The sequence below is a fragment of the Crocodylus siamensis genome, chromosome 7, assembly GCF_052110815.1.
Source record: "Crocodylus siamensis isolate JL-2025a chromosome 7, ASM5211081v1, whole genome shotgun sequence".
Taxonomy (NCBI): Eukaryota; Metazoa; Chordata; order Crocodylia; family Crocodylidae; genus Crocodylus; species Crocodylus siamensis.
In genome coordinates this window covers 13,175,104-13,197,234 of record NC_143401.1, presented here as the reverse complement: position 1 = coordinate 13,197,234, position 22,131 = coordinate 13,175,104, and the positions used below count along the sequence as shown (strand labels likewise).

The 22,131-nt window shown below is 47.0% G+C and overlaps 1 protein-coding gene across 2 annotated transcripts in view; it reads left to right on the top strand.

Moving 5' to 3' along the window:
- NKAIN1 (sodium/potassium transporting ATPase interacting 1) overlaps positions 1 to 22,131 on the top strand; it is a 221,563-nt gene that overhangs the window by 182,346 nt on the left and 17,086 nt on the right. For both annotated transcript variants that reach the window (XM_090057909.1, XM_090057908.1), the window contains one exon: positions 3,988 to 4,069. In XM_090057909.1, the coding sequence (XP_089914035.1) occupies positions 3,988 to 4,069 (82 nt within the window). The remainder of the gene's footprint in view (positions 1 to 3,987; positions 4,070 to 22,131) is intronic.

Genomic DNA, 22,131 nt, shown 5'->3' with positions numbered 1-22,131 from the left:
CTCTGGAGTATAATTCCTCCCCTGTATTTCAGTAGGAAGAATTAAGTGGCAAAGCCAAAAGTGATTAAAGGAATAACAAAATATGACATATTTTTAACATAGTGTCCCCAGTCCATGCGGAGAGAGTCACCAGAGAGAGGCATTTTCAGAGGAGAATTAGAAGGATGAAGCAACTCAGGGGTTCAGAAACATCAGTGGATTTCAGGAGCATACCTTCTTCCAGTAGATGCTCTAGTATTGCAAAGGCACCACTGGTTTTTGCCATTGTTATTATAAAACTCTCATAGGGTCCCATAAGCATATATGGTACTTTATGGTTTGTAAATAGAGTCACATTGTCTACCTTCATTTTTAACTCTGGGGCAAGGATGATTTCTAAGCTCTGTACCTGTACAGTCCCTAACACAGTGTCACATTTTGTGACTTGGACCAGGCACAACTGAACTACACACAATAGCTTGCAGTAATAAAAAGAACTGCGGTCCCTGCTGCATTCAGTAAGGCAAGGGGTCTAATGTGTAGAGGAAATGGTGGACATTGAAATTGCTGGTTGTCTTAATAACTTGCTCTGTAAGCGTAGAGAAATCCATTCCACTCCCCATGTCATTTCTACGGTGGGGGCAGCCACAGCAGCTTTTATCACACGGGACAATAGGGGAATTAGATCATCGTAGATCATGACTATTTGTAAAGGGCTGTAACAGCTCAGGTTGAAAGCAGCTAGAGAGGTGCAAGGTGTCAGTTGCTAGGAAAAGTCTAGTTTAAGTCAAGACCTTAAGTCAAGCTTTTGCATTCAAAAGCTTCAAATGTTTTGCATTCAAAAGCTGGTCCAATAGAAAAACTTGCCTCTCACCTAAGTGCTGAACTATTACTCTAATGCTAGTTTAGGTCAGTGACATCCTTGTTCGTATAAAACTGAACAAGCACCTTTCCCAGGATGTTCTCCATGTACAGCACCCAAACTCATCCCTGATCTTGGCCGTGGCATTTTCAGCACAGGAAACACTCAGGTAGTAAAAATTCAGCTCAGATCCTCTCTCCAGGCTCAGAAGCTTGTAGGGGCTCCTCCCTTCTCTCTGCTTAGCCCACCCACTAGAGGCACATCCTCACAAGTGGGAAGTGCGCAATTTGCGGTGCCTCAAAGGCTTTTGAGGTGCCACAAAACACATATGGCACGTGTGAATAGGTTCTCTGCACTGCATATTCGCAGTGCGGAGCCGAAATTAGATACCAGGAAATCCTGGTATCTAAAAAACACGCAGAGAAAAAAAAATGGCACAGTGCATGTGGCAGCAGCATGCACCACCTGAAAGGGGAGCCAGACCAGCCAGAGCCACACTCGGGCTGCCAGCCAGGCTCCGCACACCCAGATCACTCCTGCTGCAGCCCTGGGAAGCCCCCAGGATCCCAGGTAAAGCTGCTGGGGCCAGGCCAGGTGCTGGCCCCTGTCTCCCTTTACTCTACCTGGGGCAATTTGCCGTGTGCCAGAGCGTGTGCGCAGGGGCATTCCCTGGGGACAACTAGCAGTACCACAAATATGTGCCACTGCCAGTTGTCCCCAGGGAAACACACATGTGCACTCATGGGGATGTGCCCTAGATCCTTCTTTTCTCAGAAAATCCCCTTCCACTTTGCCTGAAGTGAGCCTCTGTCTTAGTAAGGCAATAAAACCCACTGAATCTTTTTTCAGCAGCTTCAAAGTATGTCTTCACAGTGTGTGTGGAGGTGTGGGTAGGTGTGTGTGTGTTATGTGTTCCTGAGAGAAACACTGCTGGCCTCTTCCCAATGCAAAAAGCAGCAGCTCTTGTAAACATCGGTAGGAATTTTTCTCTGCAATTGGACTGCAAAAGTCTGCCCTTCCAGTGAGAAATGCCAACACTACAGGGGAAGAAGACTATCAGTCAGGATCTGTTCTGTGCACCAGAGAGCCCACGTCTGCCCCTTTATCTAGATGCATTTTCTCTCTACAGTAAGGCCCACTTCCCATTGCCTCCAAACACTGCCTGCCCTGAGGGACCTTCTAACTTGCACAAGAGGCAAGCTGCCCAGTTTGCATATCCATTTCCCTTCCACTGTGGAGCAGACATGTGCATTGTTTATTCTGGTGAGTGCCCCACGGGGCTTACAGACCAGGTAATGGACTCTAAAACAATAACCAGGCTCCCGGTATAAATGCCGTCTGAAAGTGGATTAATCTGTTGGATGGAAATCACAACCATCGCAGAAAAGAAAACTGATATATTGGTGTCTGTAATTCCCCTAAATTACACACTTTAAATGAGACTTAAGTCACCCATAATTTTCCTTAAATGCTCACTTTGGAGACAATGATAGGGTAATTTTACCCATTTTGTCCAGCAAGAAATGCAAGGTCTATTGTGCTGAGTAAAAAAGAGCCAGAGGGATATTTTCAAGTCAGTCCAGTTCCTTTTCTACATTTATCTTCTTCCTGGGCAATGGCAAAGGCACTCCCACACGCCACTCAGCACCAGCGGGCTCCATGCACAGGCTTATTGGGACAGATTCCTCACGTGCTTGGTGTGTCTGTTCTGGGGATGCTCTGACTCTAGTGGGGTCATTCCAGATTTACCGAGAGATTTGGAGAGAACTAAGTCCAAAGTACCCTACCTGTACATGCAGGACACACATGATGTCCAACAGTCATTTGCCCAGTGGAGTGATCGTGGCAGTTTTGCCTGGACAGAGGAGATTATGGAAGGGAGGCCAGTATTTGCCCTGGACTGATTTTGTTGAATTAGTCCAGTGATTCTCAGTGGGCCACACAATGTTAGCACCATTAGGTGTGCAAACATGGTTCACAAGATACACCCAGAGTTTTCATATAGAAATCCATAGTGTTAAAACCATTCTGACCTGCTGTGACCTGTCTGAGATCCCTGCAACAGAAGAATCACTCTATTATTTTTCTGTAATCAAAAAAAGAATGAAAACTAAGAGCTGGGATTTTCTGAGAGGTGCCTTAAGTCTGTCGAAGAGTGTTTTGAATGTAAAAAGGTTAAGAACCACTGAATTAGTCACTAGCTTTTCCCAGTCACAGTTACACACACCATGGGGCCAGATTTGGTTCCATATATTAAGTTTCTAAGTGTACTTAGGCACCTAACTGTGATTCCATTCACCTCAGTTCAAGTACTGAAAACCCATTAATGAATCTACCTTTGTAACACACCATCCTCTGACCCTTAAAACTGAGACAACAAAGCAACGAGGAGGAGAAGGATCCACTCACCTTTTCAGCAGCTATTTTTCAGGGACTTGAGCGGGTGGAACGGAGTCACACTTAAGTGCCTAAGTCACCTTATGTGCCTAATAGGGGGAATAGGATCTGGCCCCCGGAGTCACAGACTCAGTCTTACTTACATATTTGCTCACAAACTTAGATTCACAAACAGGCAGCCTGACTAACACCCTCTCACATTTACACACACTAACTCTCACCCTCAGCCACGCCCTCTCATACACACTCAGAAATAATCTTGTTCACCCACAAACACACATCCATTCACACTCGGACACTTGCTCACACACAGACCCTTTCAGCCCCAAACTCACACATACACACTCCAATGCACACACGAACACCCCCACATTCAGATCAACATTGACACAAACACACACACATGCGGACACACTCTCTTTCACCAGAAGACACACTCGCTCATACATTCATCCTCAGACAATCCCTTTCTCCCTCTCACACTCATACACGCACAGCAGATAGTAGGCGGGTTCTGGAGAGCGCTGATGCCTGTTCCTGGTCTGAAACTGCCATTGTAGGATCACCTTAAGCCTGCCAAGAAAAGTCCCAACATTGAAGACCTGATCCACTGATGGAGAAAAGGGCATGAGACCGGACAGGAAGCTGCTGGCTTCTCTTTCTCCGGCTGCAAGTCTTCTGGTACTGGCCAGCTGTGCTGCCTCGGCTCCCCGCTGGCAGCCACTCACGTAGTCTCTTTCTTTCCCCAGTTGACTTCATTGGAGGATTCGATTCATACGGCTATCAGGCTCCACAGAAGACATCACACTTACAGCTACAGCCTTTGTACACGTAAGTCTCTCCCTTGCGTGGGGTCCAAGGGTACGCATGAACTAACCCAAGGAGGGAAAAGTGTAGGGACAAGGATAGCTGAGGAGCTGTCAGTCTTACAGACTTTCACCTCTAGGTTGCTGTTCCCCATCCCACCACAGCAGGAAGGACCAAATCCTGAAAGGTACCTAACTTCCACTGAATCATAGGGCTGGAAAAGAGCATGAGGATCATCTAGTTCAACTCCCGACTGGGGGTGGGAGGGGGGCAGTTGTACTATGCCTAAACCACTCTTAACAGATCCCTAAGACAGCTTTGTGTTAAAGTCCTTCAGTGAAGGGGACCCTGCAATGTCCCCCAGGCAACTTGTTCCAGTATTTAGCTGCTCTGACATTTAGGAAGTTTTTCCTTGGGCTTAACTTGAATCTACCTTCATGTGGTTTAAATCCATTGCTTCTGGTTTTGTCTCCAATGGCCAGGGAGAACAATTGTTTGCTGTCAGATAGTTGAAAACTCTTACATCACTTCTTAATTTTTTCTCCGGACTAAACATTTCCAACTCCCTTACCCTTTCTTCAAATGACTTGCTTTCCAAGCCCCTGATGATGATCCCCATTGCTCTCCTTTAGATCCTCTTTCATTTGTCCCCAGACTTTCTAAAGTGTGGTGCCCAAAACCGGACTCAGTATGCCAGGTTAGCCCAGCTAGTACCAAGCAGAGTGGTGCTTTTACTTCACACATATTGAATCTGTTGTTTCTGTTAATCTAACCCAAGATGACATTCATCTTTTTTGTATCACATAGTGGGCTCATGTTTAGTTTGTAATCCACAGTAATGCCTAGATCCTTCTCAGCAAGACTGCTATTAGGCCAGCTGTCCTGATTTTTTACTTGTACATTTGTTGGTTTTTTTGTCCAGTGCCAAGTATCTTGAAGTTAATTTGATTGTCCACAGCCCATTGTAATTGGACTTTAATTTTAATCAATGGGAGGTAGGTGTCTACATTCTGTAGAACAGTGGGTCCCAGACATTTGGGACAAGTGGCCCAGTCGCCCCTACAATTCCCCACAGCCCGTCGTGCACTCTTACGATCAAATCTTTAATCAGGAAAAGGGCAGGTGGATGATGTGATCTGTGAACCAGCCAGGGACCTCAGTCTCAGAACCCGTGCCCTGAAGGGGTTGAGTCAAAGTCCTCACCACCACATCACGGTGGGAGTGCAGTGACTCTTAGCTAGCTCCTTGTAGGACAAACCTCCATCACAACGACCACATTAACAGAGCGCTGGAGACTGAATCCCCTCTCCCCTTTACCAGCTTCCCTACAGGTTAGTGTGAGGCATTGTGGAAAGAGGCTTGCCCTGCTTTTGCCACTCATGCTCTAAGGTAAATCAAGACCTTCAGTTCTCAGGACCCAGTCACTATGCTAAGCAGAAAGGAGGCTGGGAAGGGTGCTTGCCCTAGCACAAGCACAGCTCCCCTCGGCATGTGGAAAAGTCATTCCAAGCTAAGTTTCGGTGCGTCTCATTCCCCCTTGCCAAGCCCACCTGCCAGCAGAGATGTGGGTCTTCGGGAAAATTTTCCAATGCCCTAAACAGAGCGTGATCAGATTTAGCATGTTTATTTGACTTATATTTAGTAAACAAAACTAAAAAAGTATTTGAATGGAAATATTTGATTAGGAAAAAAAAATAATACAGCACACTTAATGTGGTTTAAATTTTCAAACAAATTCAAAGCTTTATGTGGAAAGAAACTATTTTATTGGAATATTTGTAAAAATGTAAAGACAGTAAACAACAGCATGCATTTCCCGTATACTGTTTGCTTAAATTTAAGGGAAAAAAACAACGAAGGCACTGAAAACTGTAGGCACTAATTTTCACACACCCAAAGAACTGTACATGATATGCCGTGCTTTGGTTTTCATTTGCCTTCACAGCCAATTAGGTGAATTCATAACTTGATTTTTGGTTTGGATTATTATGCGAGTGTATTTACCCTCCTGTTTACAATTCAAGAAAACTTATATGTACTCTCTCACACACTTCCTAGGAATAATCACCTGAAAACCATTAATTACAACTTTGAAAATGCCAAGCTTGCCTAATATTGTATTGGCATCCATTCATGGTTACTAATGAATTTTATGAAACAATGAATTTTTAGAAATGGAAAATTTCCCAGGGAAAAATTAAGCACTGGAAAATTTTCTGCCCCACATCTCTGTCTGTCAGTTGGGCAACTGTCACCAAGGTTTTGTGGAGGGAGGTAAATATGGTTGCTCCCAGGGGTACAACTGGGACATAGGCAGTCAGGGCTTGCCTAGAGGGTCACAGCCCAGGGATTGAGGAACACAGAGGTCAGGAAGCAAGGATTCCCCTACAGTCAGAGGACCCAGAGCAGGTAGGTCAGGAGGTGCATAAGGCACCGGGATGTGGGCCATCCCCTCAAGTCAGGGGAAGCAGGTGTCTGGAGCAAGGCCATTATAGCTAGAGCTGTAGCTGTACAGGACCAGATCACCAGACTGAGCCATGGGCTGTCCCCTATCAGAACATAGGGACCAAGGAGCCAGCAGAGCAATCTGGAGCAAAAGGGGTCTGGGCTGGAGCCAGCAGGCAGGAGCCAGGAAACAATAGGCAGAAATAAAACACAAGAATGAAGCTAGGAAGCAAGGCTCAGGAAAAAGGAAACTAGAAACAAACAGGTAGGATGCAGGGAACAAAGCACAAAAAGCCCAAGTCTGGTCAAAGAAACATCTATCCTGGGGAGCTGCCTGCTGGGCACTGCTGCCTACAAGCAGTTGGCCGTGCTCACGCAGGCAGCTGGGGGTGATTAGGCAGCCAGGGCAAATCAAGTAACCGGGACCAGCTGGAGGTAGCTTAGCCTGCCTGCTGCCCTGACTCCTCACAGGAGCCCAGGAAGAAACAGAAAAGTACAGCTCTGAAAAGGGATATAGGGCAGGGCTTAGCCTCCAGGCGATGTTGATGCCAGCCCCTAACTGGATGGTTCTGGGGAGAATGAAGGAGAAATGAAGCTTTGCTGGGAGGGAAATGAGAGGAGAGGAGGCTTGGGCTCCTGTTTACCTCTGGGAGTTGTGGGCGGCTGAAGTAGGTGGCCTGTCCGGTTGTCCTCTGTCCTCTATTGATACGAAACCAGATGCCTTTTATGTTGAAGAGAAAAATAGAGGACCCAAACACATCCAGTTGTGTATCAACAGGGGACAGGGTAGCAGAAAACTGTAATGTCCTCTATGATATCTACCATAGCATGAAGGCTGTCCCGGGGCAGGGTATAAAGCGACAGGGACTTGGGGACGTGCTTGAGACCCAGTCTGTTGCTTTAAAGAGAAACTCATCTGAACCAACGAGCTCTGCAGTAAGCTGGGCTGGGGCAGGTATGACTCAGGAGCAGGGAATCGTCCACTCTGAAGAGATACACTACGATACTCCCTCGGATGAAGGAGAAGATTGAGTGCTCTGCAGCGGGGAGCGCAGCCTGTCCTGATGCGGTACACGCCGTGCTGCTCCTGTCCTGAGACACCGCTCAGCTGTTCCAGCACGTGCAGTTTGAATCTGCCTCTCCGCTGTGGCTCCACTCATTAGTATGGTCTGTTGTTTGAAGGCTGATAACAATCCCCTAGATCAGCAGAAGCAGACCCACCCCATTCATTTTCACTCGAGAGCCAAATAGGATTTTGTAGTAAGCTGGTGAAAGGATGGGGTGGAACCTCCTTTCTCCTCGTACTTCCTCGTTGCCCCCCTCTGATCTGAAACTCTCCTGTTTAGCATTGCCTTATGCCTTCCAGAAGCTGAATATTTTTCAGTGAGAGAAACATCTTTTCAGATAAGAGCAATTGACTTCCTTCCTTTCCCCTGCCCATTAAGCTTAACTAGATAAATGTTAAAATGAGATAAGAATGCAAAATCTAAAGGGATTAGCTTCATTCGGGCTTTGCTGGTTGCCAAAAATTAATTGTATTTTAAGTCTTGTATGTAAATTCAAGGGCATACAGTGCAATTACATATGCAGAGATGGCTATGAAACAAATACATCCAAAATACTACTTTACCCTTCCATGGTGTTCTGGCAAAGACATTTATTATCCAGAGCACAAAATTCCCTCTTCCCTCAGTCCCCATGACTTGGCTAGAAATTAAAACGCTGAATATCTGTCCTCTGCCGTAGGAGGTGAATATTTGGGTGGCTATTGCTAACGAAATGGCAATATAAATGGTGGACAGGAAGAAATTTTTGATAGTAGGTAAAATCAGTGAAGTTACATCGGGGATTCATTTGGCCCATGCTCCCAGTACTGAGATGGCCTAGTACTGGAGAGCATTTTCCACTGTAAACTCTAGATGAAGACTATTAATTGGCATCTGCTGCTCCTTTCTGCTTTTAATACCAACATGTTAATTTAGACTATGAGCACCCTGGGGCAATGGCTGTTATTTTTCCTGTCACCATACAGCACGTAGCACACTGGGCAAATCTGGTTGGCTTCTAAGTGCTAATGTGATAATTAAGGGCTAGGGACAGACATTACACATAAACTGGTATAAGTGATTGGAAATCAGTTCAAATCTGTAACACAACAGAAGCATGTAAACTACTTTCAAAATGGCCAAATCTGGTTTAAGATAAACCTGGATGGAAGTAGTTTTGATTTGATTGTCAGCCTGACCAACATGATTGTCTTCTGTGACAAGGTGACTGGCTATGTGGATGCAGGGAGACCAGTGAATGTGGTGTACCTTGATTTTAGCTAGGCTTTTGATATGGAATCCCACAACGTTGCAGGCAAGCTAAGGAAAAATGGGCTGGATGAATGGCCTGTAAGGTAGATAGAAAACTGGCTGAAGCATCAGGCTCAGAGAGTAGTAATCAATGGCTCAATCTCTAGTTGGCAGCTGGTATCAAGTGGAGTGCCCCAAGGGTTGGCCTTCAGGCTGGTTTTGCTCAATGTCTTCATTGACAACCTGAAAGATGGCACAGAGTACACCCTCAGCAAGTTTTCATATGACACCAAGATGGGGGGGAATAGTAGATACACTGGAGAGCAGAGATAGGATTCAGAGTGACTGAGACAAATTGGAGGCTTGAGCCCAAAGAAATCTCATGGGGTTCAACAAGGACAAGTGCAAAGTTCTGCACTTAGGATGGAAGAATCCCATGCACCAGGACAGGCTGGGGGCTGACTGGCTGGGCAGCAGCTCTGCAGAAAAGGACCTGGGGGTTACAGTGGACAATAATCTGAATATGAACAAGCAGTGTGCCCTTGTTGCTGAGAAGGCTAATGGCATACTGGGCTGCATTGGTAGGTGTGTTACTAGCAGGCTGAGGGAAGTGATTCCTCTCCTCTGTTCAGCACTGGTGAGGCCACATCTGGAGTACTGTGTTCAGTTTTGGGCCCCCCGCTACAGAAAAGGATGTGGACAAATTGGAGAAAGTCCAGTGGAGGGCAACAAAAATGTTTCAGGGGCTGGGGCACATGACTTCTGAGGACAGGCTGAGGGAACTGGACTTATTTAGTCTAGAGAAGAGAAGACTGAGAGGGGATTTAATAGTAGTCTTCAACTACCTGAAGGGGAGTTCAAAAGAGGATGAAGCTAAGCTGTTCTCAGTGGTGGCAGATGACAAAACAAGGCCAATGGTCTCAAGTTGCAGCAAGGAAAGTTTAGGTTAGATACAGTAAAAGCTCTGTTATCCGGCATCCCCCGGGAATGGGGGATGCTGGATAACAAAATATGCTGGTTAATTGAGCGGCCCGGGCTGCCAATTCTCCTGCTGCATCTGGGGCATCCTGCCACCCCTCCCACAGGCCCTGCGGACCCCGTGGGACAGGGAGGTGGGCCCCGCACAGCCCCACACAGTCTGTTATGCCCCCAGGCCATGGGGGGTTGGCAGCACAGGCGGCTTTGCCCCAGACCACGGGGGCTCGGAGAAGCTGGAAGTACCACGGTGGGCACTTCCGGTTTCACTTTATCTTACAAGCCACCATGCTGGTTAACAGAGCATGATGGCTTGTAAGATGCCAGTTATCAGAACTTTTACTGTATTAGGAAGAATTTTCTCACTAAGGGGGTAGTAAAACACAGGAACAGGTTACCCAGAAAGGTTGTGGAATCTCCATCCTTGGAAGTTTTTAAGACCTGGCTAGACAAAGCCTTGGCTGGGATGATCTAGTTAGGGATGGTCCTGCCTTGAGCAAGGGGTGAATTAGATGACCTCTGGAGGTCCCTTCCAACCCTAATTTTCCATGATTCTATGATTTAGGTTAAATCAGTTTATGGAACTTCTGTCCCAGATCCTCTCGAGTCAACCCACAGTCCTCCAACATCCCAGGGTGCTTTGCACCTCCCCCACAAAACCCCCTTTGCAGGATAGGCAGGCTAGCCTTTGCCAAAACTGTCAGCTTCAGCCAATCAGGGAGGTGTGCTCTAGTGCCCTCCCCGCTACTTCTGGCTTGGGACAATGTAGGCATGTACCTGCATTTCCTGAATCAAAAGTGAATGTCTGTTCACTTGCTTATAGGTTCAATCTACATGACTTAACCTACAAAGATTGAACTGATTCAACCTCGGATTTTTTGTCTGTCTATACTTAGCCTAAATGTTAAATAATGGTATTACTTTTGAAGCTTCTAATCAGTCACTAGTCACAACTCAGTGATATCATCATAGGATGGCTCTGCCCTCCTGTACCCATGTCAGCTTCTGCTGTGAGTCTATTAGACCTCACAGATACAAGCAGTGGTTTGGAAGACTTCTAAAGAACATTAAAATGCTGCTGAGGTAGCACTGGTGATTCAGTAGGTGGTCCTCTTCTCTCCAAGTCAATCTAACAAAATGCCCTTGGGTGGTGCGTTACTGGCAGGAAGGACTAAACTCATACTACTTGATCTAAAAGCATACAGTACTGCATAAGCTAAAAGACCCAGTTCTGGTTTCTCAAAGCCAGCAGCCACCTTCTAATCTACCACATGGTGCATCCACTCAGAGGAGATAGGGAGCTGCATTATATTTGCATGTGTTCTATTAGCATTAGACCCCATGGTGTGAGAGGTGATTCTGGGGTTGCTGAGATAAGAAGCTAATTTGCTGGTGGACATTTATTTTCTTGAGGTAAAGCATTGACATTAGTATTTGGCCCTGGTTTGACTAAGGTGTCCCAACAACTATTGCCGCTAACTTGAACGAAGGAAAAGTCACCAAGGTTGCTGACAGTCTCAATGTGATGTTTCATGGAGGCACTGGATATCATAGACCAGACATTGTGACCCTGCTAACCCATACGGTGTTATGGCAAAGCTGAGAAGAGAGGCTTTATGGTAGCTGGTTAACTGAGCATCTGCTGGTTTAGGAGCCCAGTTTATGTTTCTAGGGGGGTCAGTAATAAAAACATTTTCTCCAGAGCAACCAAGAAAGTACCCTGGGGTTAGTACTTAGAGTAAAAACTTCTTACACTGAGTCATTAAGATTTCACCCCCAAAAAGCAAGCAAAGAGATGGGTACGTAAGGGAAAATGCATAATGTTAGTGGGAGCAATGTCACCAGCAGAGTACTGAGATCAGTGATTGATTTGGCATTATTACCATATCACACTGATACCCAGAGTGTGCGTCCACACATGTGCTTTAATGTGCAGTAGACTATTTTACTGCTCATTAAAGCATCGCTTAAAAAACTGTGACATTATACTATTGTGCAGTAAAATAGTCTACTGCACATTATGCATCACTAAAAAAAGCGTGCAAATGCGCTACTGTTCATTAGCACAGTCTAATACACATTAATTTAGTACCTCACATTGGAGGTACTCAATTTAACGTGCTTTAGAAAAGGTGTATTAATGCACACGTAGATGCACCCAGAGGCTCTTAATGCAAAAGTCCTGAACAAGAGACCTAACATGTGTAGACCTCAGTATTCCCATTCCTCTAGCCCCCGGGAGGCCATTTGATGGGTTGGCAGCCAGGATGTTGGCTATACTCAATGTCATATTTCTACACCGTGTATTTATGGTATCATTGGGCAAGAGCTTTTGTGGCAACCCAAATCACTGAACTGTGTGTGATTCAGAGGGCCACAGTGTGCCTGTTGGGGACTAGACATAGTGACACGAACAGGACAGATTGAGGGAAGGGTGCTGGACAGCAGCATGCGATATAGTTGATATGGCTTGCAACGTGCTGTGTTTAGCCTGGAGTGATATACTGCATGCCTAGAACAACTCAGAGGAAAAATGCAGTGAAAGGCACAGGAGAGGAACATTCATGTCAGGACAGCTTGTTCAGACCTGGAATGATCCTAATGTGTTGATACACAGACACACCAAAAAGCTGGCTTGGAGTTTTAAAGCTGATGGTGTTTATCCTAAATTAAAACCCTAGAGAGATTTCCTGCAAGCTTTACAGGCATTTGCTGATGAGCAGAGGGGCTGAATATTGACAGTGGCTAAAGGTCAGAATGCCACATCCCTTTCAGGAGATTATTTTGAAGGCTGCCTCATTTTTGCTGTGCTTAGTGAATGCCAGATCAGTCGCTTCAGGCTGGGACTTGTTGATGACCCCAACTGTAAAGCAGCCTGCTGCATAAGGATGCCTGAGACACCAAGTCAACAGCATTCTGCAATAATTACCCAAAGCCTTCAGTATCAGCGCTTCAAGCAGCAGCAGTCGGGAACATCACCAGAGACGAATGTAGTAGTTTTTATGTAGGAGTTATTGAAGCCACAGGAGATACAAGTTCCTCAAAAGCTGATTACAGGGCAACTCAACACTTATATGCTGTAGTTGTAGGCCCTACAGAAAAATCTCAGCTAGATGGAAAGGCTTTAATCACTTTTGCTATGGCTTCACTGATGCATATTGTGGAAGCCATGCTGCTATGGGGTGGGTGGGGGCTGGACAGATTTCCCAAGCTCACAGTGAAGCAGTGCTGGGGCTCTCCTTAGACAGGAGGCATCTGGAAAGACATCCTAGGGTGGGGTTAAGTGAAAGAGCTGAGAAGATTAGTGAGGAATAATCTGAGTTTCAAAGAAACTGAGCACAAAAGATGGGACTGCACAGCAGGGCCTGCAGGGGAACTATTTGAAGAATGAGACCTTTGATATGTGCACACAGGACACGTGTTTACGCAAAGGAAAATGGGCAAACATGCTCATGGCTGTTCAGGGTCTCATGTCTGTGGCATGTATGCCTAGAATAAAGAACAAGGGAGTGAATGGTTTATACCACTAGATTTTCTTTGGAGCAGGATGGCTCAGGAGGCAGGGACTGTCTTTTAATTAGTGTCTGACGGATGCCATCTTGACTGACATGCTAAACCCTAAAACTGAGGGCCACCAGAGAGAAAAAACTATAGTTACGGGGTTCTGGCAGGTTTATAGCTTCTGTAAATCAGCTGCTGAGGGGGATATGTAAAACACAATAACCACTCAGTGACTTCTGTACAGTTTTTTGAACAAAAGGTTTTCCTGATTTTGTCATGAAATGCATTTACAGCTTCTGGAGAAGGTGGTTAGAGCACTTGCCTAGGAGGTGGGAGACCTAGTTTTTAGCTGCCTCATCTTGAGGGGGTTCAGGCCCACATCTCTCTTTTCCCAGGAAGGAATACCCTAAGTATCAGGGTACAGGTTTTCAAGAATGAATGTGTAGGCACCACCCCCTGCTGAACCTGGGCCACCAAGTAGCAAGAAATACTAGATTAATGGGGCACAGAGGCCAAGCACAGCAGGGAGCCTCTCCCTGCACCCTGCTGGCTTGCTGAGATGGGGAATCCTGTATTGTATCTGTTTTTAAACACCTATAGGAGAAGAGCCTGGGCCCCCCTCACACAGCAGTCCCCTAGTCTTGTGCTCTCTCTTCCTGGCCTCCTGGCTCCCAGACACCTTTCCGCACAAGCGGAGGAGTGGAAGGTATCCCTTCCCCCTGCGTAATCCATGGTTTGGTGGTTAGGGCACTCCCTTGGAAACAGGAGACACGGATGCAAACCCCCGCAGCCTGCAGAGGATGTAGCACCCACTTTTGCCACTGCCTGATAAGTGTTTTAGCCACCACGCTATTGTACTAAAGTGGATGCTGGCACTTCCACCTCTTCCACTGGCTGCCTTTAATATAAAAACAGGGAGCCCTGCTCAACTCTTTGAAAGAACAAATGTACGTGCTCACTGCACCCACAGGATAGTTGTAGGAGTCTCATCACTCAACATGAGGGCTTTCGGCATTGCCTTTCTGAAGTGCCCAACCTCCCTTGTGTGCTGCGTGAGCCACCAACTCAGCATCTTATGTGTATGAAGCAGTTTATCGGATCTAGCTGTAAGTCATTCACCAAAGGAAAAGTCATGCGGTCCTCCTGACTCAACCCAGAGCCCTAAGCACTAAGGCACCCTTCCTACCCTCCTCAGCTTTAGGGAACCCTTGGCTGACTTAGCCTGCTGGAGGGGCTGTTTATCCAATGCCTTGCCCACACATCAGCATAGTGTGGGCCTCATTCTTCTCCCCGTTATTCCAGTTTTGCACTGCGATCATCCTACTGACTTAACTGAGTTGTTTCTCTCACTGAAATCAGAATCAGAGGCCCATTCGTTCAAATACCTAGATCTGCTCTGAAGCTGGAAATAACGTAGCAAGGTTTGGCTGGCCAGACCTAGACATATTTTTATGACATGTTGTTCATACCATACTGTCACTCTAATGGCCTGAGGTCACAGCCATTATTAATAATACATTTACATCGGGCTTTCCTGGCAAAGGATCCCATGCTGCCTGCACCATATCCAGTATTCCATATGCATCAGTGGCAAAAAGCGAGTTTTTAATAATAATGAGAGGAAAAAATAGTTATTTCCAACTTTGCATTTCCCCAGGCTGTCTTGACTGTGGTATGTCAATGCTTTTAACTTCAGGTTCCTTGGAGCAAGGAATGCACTTCATGTGTATGAGGCATAGCACAAAGCTGAAGTATAAAAATAGGAAATCATTTTGCCTACCAATGAGCTACTTCTGGTTTGGAACCTGTAAGATATTTAACAGTAACACTACTGTGTGGGACAGGAAGTGAAGAAGAATACAGTAAATTCTTCTTTATTGCACACTGGTTATTCATGTAGTTTGCTTATTTTATTTTCCTGTGAGACAAAAACAATTGCCGGCTATTCAATTAAATTTCACCCAGTTGTTTGCATATCAGCTTTTAGCATACTTCAGGTTATTGCATAAGCTGAAATGAGAAAAAGAAAAGCCAGCAATCATTTGATCGTATAATGCAAAGATTGAGCAGTGCACAGAGATTTCCACTTGCAAAAGGCAATCTATCATGTTTCAATTATTAAACATTGTTGTAACCTGGTGAATGATTACACATGGCTTTTTGGTGTAGTTTAGAAAAATAACGAGCACATTTGAGTTTTTGAGGAAAATTTTAACGTATTTCCTGCCATTAACTGCCAGATAGGCCACATTAGATCATACTTTCAGCAGCATATCTGAGAGAGAGAACTGACTTATTAGGTGTGGGGCTTTCTTTTCATTATTCGGGGTGTCGGTGGTAGCCGTGTGGTCAAGTGTAAAGGGTACAATAGGGCATAAGACGAGATTGAACAGTAATTGTCATAAGTTTTTATTTATTTGCCAGTAAGTCTTTAAGAGCTGACAAGAAGCATGTGGAGCAACCTGAAGTACCACATTACCATGGGGAATTATGCTGCCTGTTTCCAGGCTATTTTTTTATTATTATTATTTCTACTTTTTTGTATGCTTATTTGCATAATTTAGTTGGGAAAAATGTCTATGCAAATAACAAGACTCCTGTGTACTGTTTTCATTTGAAACAGGAGGGGAGAATCTAGGGTATCTAGGGAGGTGCTGAGATCTAAGGGATTATGCTCTATATCAGGTAAATCCCGATAAAAAGAACACTGTGATTCTGTAACACCTTCCACTGGCAGACCTCAAAGTGCCTCACAAACATTACTGAACTGAATCACACACACAGACCCTATGGAGTAGCTAAGTATTATCACCATGTCTCCTACAGGGAAACTGGGCTCAAGAAAAACATGAACAATTTATCTATCGTAAAACAGTCACTGTTACAGTCACTCATCATGGTGCCCTGTGACCAGTGAGGGTCCCTCAAGCCTCTGTCCTGAGACCCACACTGTTCAACATCTTCATTAACGATGTGGACATTGGAGTCAGGAGTGGACTGGCCAAGTTCGCCGAAGACACCAAACTTTGGGGCAAAGCATCCACGCCAGAAGATAGGCGGGTGATCCAGGCTGACCTGGACAAGCTCAGCAAATGGGCAGACAAGAACCTCATGGTGTTTAACACCGAAAAATGCAAGGTTCTCCACCTTGGGAGGAAAAACCTACAGCACCCTTATAGGCTCGGCAGTGCTACGTTGGTTAGCACTACAGAAGAAAAAGACTTGGGGGTCATCATTGACCACAAGATGAACATGAGCCTGCAATGCGATGCTGAGGCTAGTAAAGCGACCAAAATGCTGGCGTGCATCCATAGATGCTTCTCGAGCAAATCCCGGGACGTCATTCTCCCCTTGTACTCGGCCTTGGTGAGGCCGCAGCTGGAGTACTGCGTCCAGTTTTGGGCTCCACAATTCAAAAAGGATGTGGAGAAGCTTGAGAGAGTCCAGAGGAGAGCCACGCGCATGATCAGAGGTCAGGAAAACAGATCTTACGATGACAGGCTGAGAGCCATGGGACTCTTTAGCCTGGAAAAGTGCAGGGTCAGGGGTGATCTGATGGCCACCTATAAGTTTATCAGGGGTGACCACCAGGATCTGGGGGAACGTCTGTTCACCAGAGCGCCCCAAGGGATGATGAGGTCGAACGGTCACAAACTCCTGCAAGACCGTTTCAGGTTGGACATAAGGAAGAATTTCTTTACTGTCCGAGCCCCCAAGGTCTGGAACAGTCTGCCAGCGGAGGTGGTTCAAGCACCTACATTGAACACCTTCAAGAGTAAATTGGATGCTTATCTTGCTGGGATCCTATGACCCCAGCTGACTTCCTGCCCTTTGGGCAGGGGGCTGGACTCGATGATCTCCCGAGGTCTCTTCTAGCCCTAATGTCTATGAAATCTATGAAAACATCAGCAACAAATCTGGGACTAGAAACCTGTTCTCCTGCCACCCTTTGCACCAAAGGGGCTGTGTATGGATCCTAGCTCTACTCATGTTCCCTGTGACAAGTGCTTCATAGGGAATAATACCCCAGTCACCATGAGGCAGGAGATAATTAATGAGTGACCCCCCCCCAATCCTACCATTGCTATTAGACAGGATGGAACATATTACAATGGGTTTAACCCGAACCCCCAGTTAACATCACTGCTCTTGAGCAAAGTGCCACGCGATCTTTAATAGCCAGGCCCTTGGCACTTCCTTCCACCCTAAGGACAGTCTCAGTCTCCTCACCCCATGACTGCAAATGGGACTCGTGTGTACCTGCTTTTGCTTGAGAAGCATGAGCTTTGCACAATGCTTCGTTAGCTCGTTATGGCCTTGCTTCAGTCGTTCCCACCATTAATCCTCTCTCTTTTAGTAAGGCGCAAGGTAGATGTAGTGTGAATGAGACACACACAGCCATGTCATGGGTTGTACCCTGGCCCTCACCCCAGGTGCTGGCTGATCTTTATTTTTGTCTACCTGAAATTGCCTTCCAATCCTCTTTAGTGAGTATGGAGAACCAGGGCTCTGTGATCACTCCACAACAAGTCCTGACAGATGGTGTGACTGTGTAGATCTGAGTCTGGTAGGGCCTGTAGAAGCACGAGCTCCTCATTTGATTTGCTGACATTTCCTACAGCCCAAGGTAACGTGGCCCTCAGTTAAGTCCCAACACATCTCCCCGTGAACTGCAAGGCTTGGGCTCCTAAGTTCTAATTAGTTTTTTGAAGACATAATGAAATCGAATTGCATGTTAATGTGAGTGGCACTGACCTTTGGAAATGATGCATGTGGTACCCAGACAGCGGAAAAGCAGATGGGAGTTCGAGAGAGAACTAGATACATCGTTCATGCCTGACTTCATCTGTGCTGAGTTTCTTGAGAATAATATCACCGTTAGAGTGAGAGGTGTTTTCTCATCAGGCTAATGGGTTCTGCGCTCCGGTGTTATGGCCTGGCTTGGGCTTCTCTACCAGAAAACAAACTCTACAGACCACTAGTGGGCTTTGGGCTAAGAACATATGCCTGTTCTGGTGACTCGCATGCATGAATAGATTTAGCCTCACTCTGCTCTGGGGAGGCAGACAAACATTATCATCCCCATTGTGCAGAGACACCAGAGTCGAGTGGCTACTGCACCTACTCCGATGCAGAAGCTGCTGAGGCTATGCCAGTTCTGAAGTCCCTGAGGCATCCTGCAGGGTTGCCCTAGCCATGCCCCCTCAGCCCCATCCCTCTTCTAGTCTACCCCAACTCCTGTTTCTGTGGGCTGTGCCCGCTGTTTGGACAGTGTCTGTACACCTGCCCTTCAGTCCTTTGCAGCAGCCTAGATGTTACAGAGGAGCCCTAGAACCGGAGACTACCAAGAACGAATAGTTCTCGTGCCCTGGGCAGCAGTGGCAGCTGGGCCGTTGCAGCTGCTGGTGACTGGGCTGGCCGTGGCGACGACGGTCAATCTTCCATCCCCTCCGAGTCAGCAGCCAGGGCTAGTGCCATGTCACCCACTCCTAGTTATGTTGCTGCCCAGCTCAACAGTGAATCTGGCCCAGGGAGATGAGGCGTCTTGCCAAGGTCACCTGGGAAGCCTGTGGCAGGAAGTGGACCTGCATCTCCAATCATAAGACCAAGCCAACCTCCCTTTCTTGCTTCTGTTTTCCCTCAAGCTCTTTTATTGCCATCCTCAATATTAAGACACAAGCCTCACCCTCATTAATAATCTCTCGTATTTGTGACACTTCCTAGCCAGACGGGCTGACTGGGCCTTTTTCCAGCCCCCCTCCTCCCCCCCGCCCAAACAAAACCCCCAAACAACCTCCTGACAATTTTTTCCAGAATAAAGCACAAACACGTCCTCTGTGTCTCACCCAGGGAGCAGATTTATTCCTCTAGCATAAAGCAGCACCTCTTGTGCTAAATGAAATGCTTGCAAGTCTGCAAGCCAAACACAAGGACCTAATAACTGTCTCCCCAGTCTGCTGGCTTGTTAGGCCTGCCACTTTTTACTGCCAGCCATTATTAGTAATACGTTGTTCCCAGCTTATTTCTTTTTGTACTTTCGTGCCTTTATCAAAGTTCCAGCCAAACAAATCGGAGTGGGCTGTAAAGCCAGTTGATTGATGCTGAGCTAGCTCTTAGACACCAACCATATCCTGAGCTCAGCTGTTCTCTTTTCCATGGATTTACTTACTAGTGGTGTCTGCTGCTGTATAATAGACAGGGGAGTCTTTGCAGAGGCTACTGGACACAGACCAGCCCTGCTCTTCTTTCTGGCTAACCCAATCCTTGCTGCCTACTGTCATATAGAGGGGTTCCCTTAAACGCCAGCCTGAACTGGGCAGTGATGGAATGGGCAGCTGACTACATTACCAGCCGGAGGGCAGCAGCCAGTGCCAAACAAGCCAGTGGGAGATTGCAGTCACATTTTCCCCTCCCCTTTCCTAAGAATACCAGGCAGATGTTTAACACAGACCCTGTTTCAGCTGGAAAATCCACACACACTAACGCATGAGAAAAAATGTCATGCATGAGCAGACAGCACTGTCCCTGCCAGCACACAAGCCTGCAATTCCAGGGGAAGAATAGGTGTGTCGTGACTGCTGCTTCACCCAGCAAGCTTTCCCCTCCAGCTGTCAAAGGGCCTGCTGAGGAGTCTAGCATCTGGTGAGGCCTGGGGGGGTTGGGTTTGGTAACTAAGTCTTTTTTATGAGTTCCCTAACTCTGCAGCAGATCCCCCAAGCCCCCAGTCAGAACAGACACCGCTCTGCCATCAGCTGTGTATTAATAACAGTAATTATTGCAGTGCTGCAGGATTTGACAGCACTGCCTGTCTCTGTCTGACAGGCCTAATCTGGAATGAACATCCTTCCCCCTCCTTCCCCCTCTACCAAGGGCATGGCTAGACCCAAAGCTGCTGCTCCCTGCCTGCCCGCCCTGGCTGCATGCTGCATTTCAGTCCAACACCAAAGACCTGGCAGAGCACTGATGTTTTAACCTGATACTTGCTCAGGGGGTGAGGACCCAGTTTCTAAACGTGGCTGCCTCACCCACACTGGCCAAACTGCCCCAGTGATTAGCTCATTAACCGAGCTCCGTGTTATGTGATGGATGCGCACGCTCCAGTGAGAGCACCACGGGGTTTGTGAGCCTGTCATCTCCCATGTTAAAGGAGAGAACAAACTTGGCTGTAGGGACTGGAAGGCATGTCTGTACTGCCCCTGCAGCAAGCCCTAGAGCACTAGCAAGCAGTGCATCCCATGCTCCAGCTCACCAGGCACTAGACCTGGGAATTAGACTGTGTAGCCTGTATACCCCATGGCAAGGAACCCACCCAAGAGAGGGCAAACCTGGGGCTAGCTCTGGGTTTATGCTCTGGCCTGCACAAGACCAGCTAGGCTTCTGAATTTCCAGGTTTCCAGGGCATGCTCCTCAACAGTGCAGTCTAAGCAATGACGAGCCAGGCTGCCTGCACCTGCAGTGGAGCAGGCTGGAGACTCAGGCATGCTTGTATTTTAATGAGATATTTTGAAGAAGTCATTTCTAATTAAATGAACCATCTTGTTCTACGAAACGAAACTGCCTCCCGTGCCCTCTCATCCCATGGCTGAACTGCCCTGGCAGCTCCGCAGGCTTCCTGCTTGTGCTGCAGTATGTTTATTACTGGCTTGGACACCGGAAGAAGAAAAAGTGGGGAGAGACATATGTGGGGTCCAGGGAGCAGAGGGGAGGGACAGGGAGAGCACCAAGAGATTGCACATCTACAAGAATCCAGACTGAAACCCCCGAACTCATTCCATAAATGACCTAGGACAGCCTATGACCTAACATACTCAGATACTGTGGTCATGAAAGTAGCACCAGAAACAGAAGAGAACAGAACTGGCGCACGAGTCCCTGCAACTGTGGAACCTGTTCCAATTAGACACTGGTTTTGAAGCCATTGCAGCCTTGCCTGAAGCAGAATCAGAGAGAAGCCAAGATTTCGTGAGACATTCCTTCCAGGCGCATCATAAAAGACCCCCCTGAGCATGCCTTTGTCCCTGTGCTGTGGTCCCTGACCTGGCTTGCCAGCCAGGAACCATGTCACAGAGCAGTTGGGTTTTGCATGCCCACGGCTGCCTTGTGTTCTGATCAACGAGCACATTAATTTCCTGACACATAATTACCCCTTGTATTATTTACAGCAGGACATGTCTGACTTCCATCATCCCGACAGCAATGTCAGTTCGAGCTCATTTAATCCGAATAGACCTGCCTTGAGTGATCAGGCTGAGAGGCATCTCTCTTCATTTCCTGCAGAAGTCACACCCCTGAGGTGTATGCTGAGCCATGAGTCACTTGCTCTGAGCTGCAGCTTGGGAGACGCAGCCTCCTGTAGCTCCCTAGTAACAGCCAGAAATGATTCTGCTGTTGTTCCTCAGGACACTGTGGAGAGAATATCTCTATGCTTGTAGAAGATCACATCGTGCAGGCCCTTCGAGAAATGCATAAAGACGGCTGAGTCAGGCTCCTTCTGCCTCAGCAACACCCTCGCAGCTTGTCTTTGACCTCCTTCCCTACATACAGCTCAGTCCTGAAGCAGGAATTTGGCTGGATCCTATCCTAAGGCCCTATCCTATCCTAACCTTTTTTTCCCAACCCTGGTACATGTAGGTGCCTGAAGGCTCATGGCCTGCTTCTGACAAGGGTCAGCATGCTGCTATGGTTGGCGATATGATTCCCACGGAGGAGAAGGGACTTGCCCAAGGTCATAGATGGAGTCAGTGGCAGAGCTTGGAGTAGAAACTTGTATCGCCCGAGTCCCTGCGCACTCGCTTATCAACAAGTCCATGCTTTTAAACATCGACTGCGTGCTTAGTTAGTGAACATGATTGATCAGAGCAGCTAGCA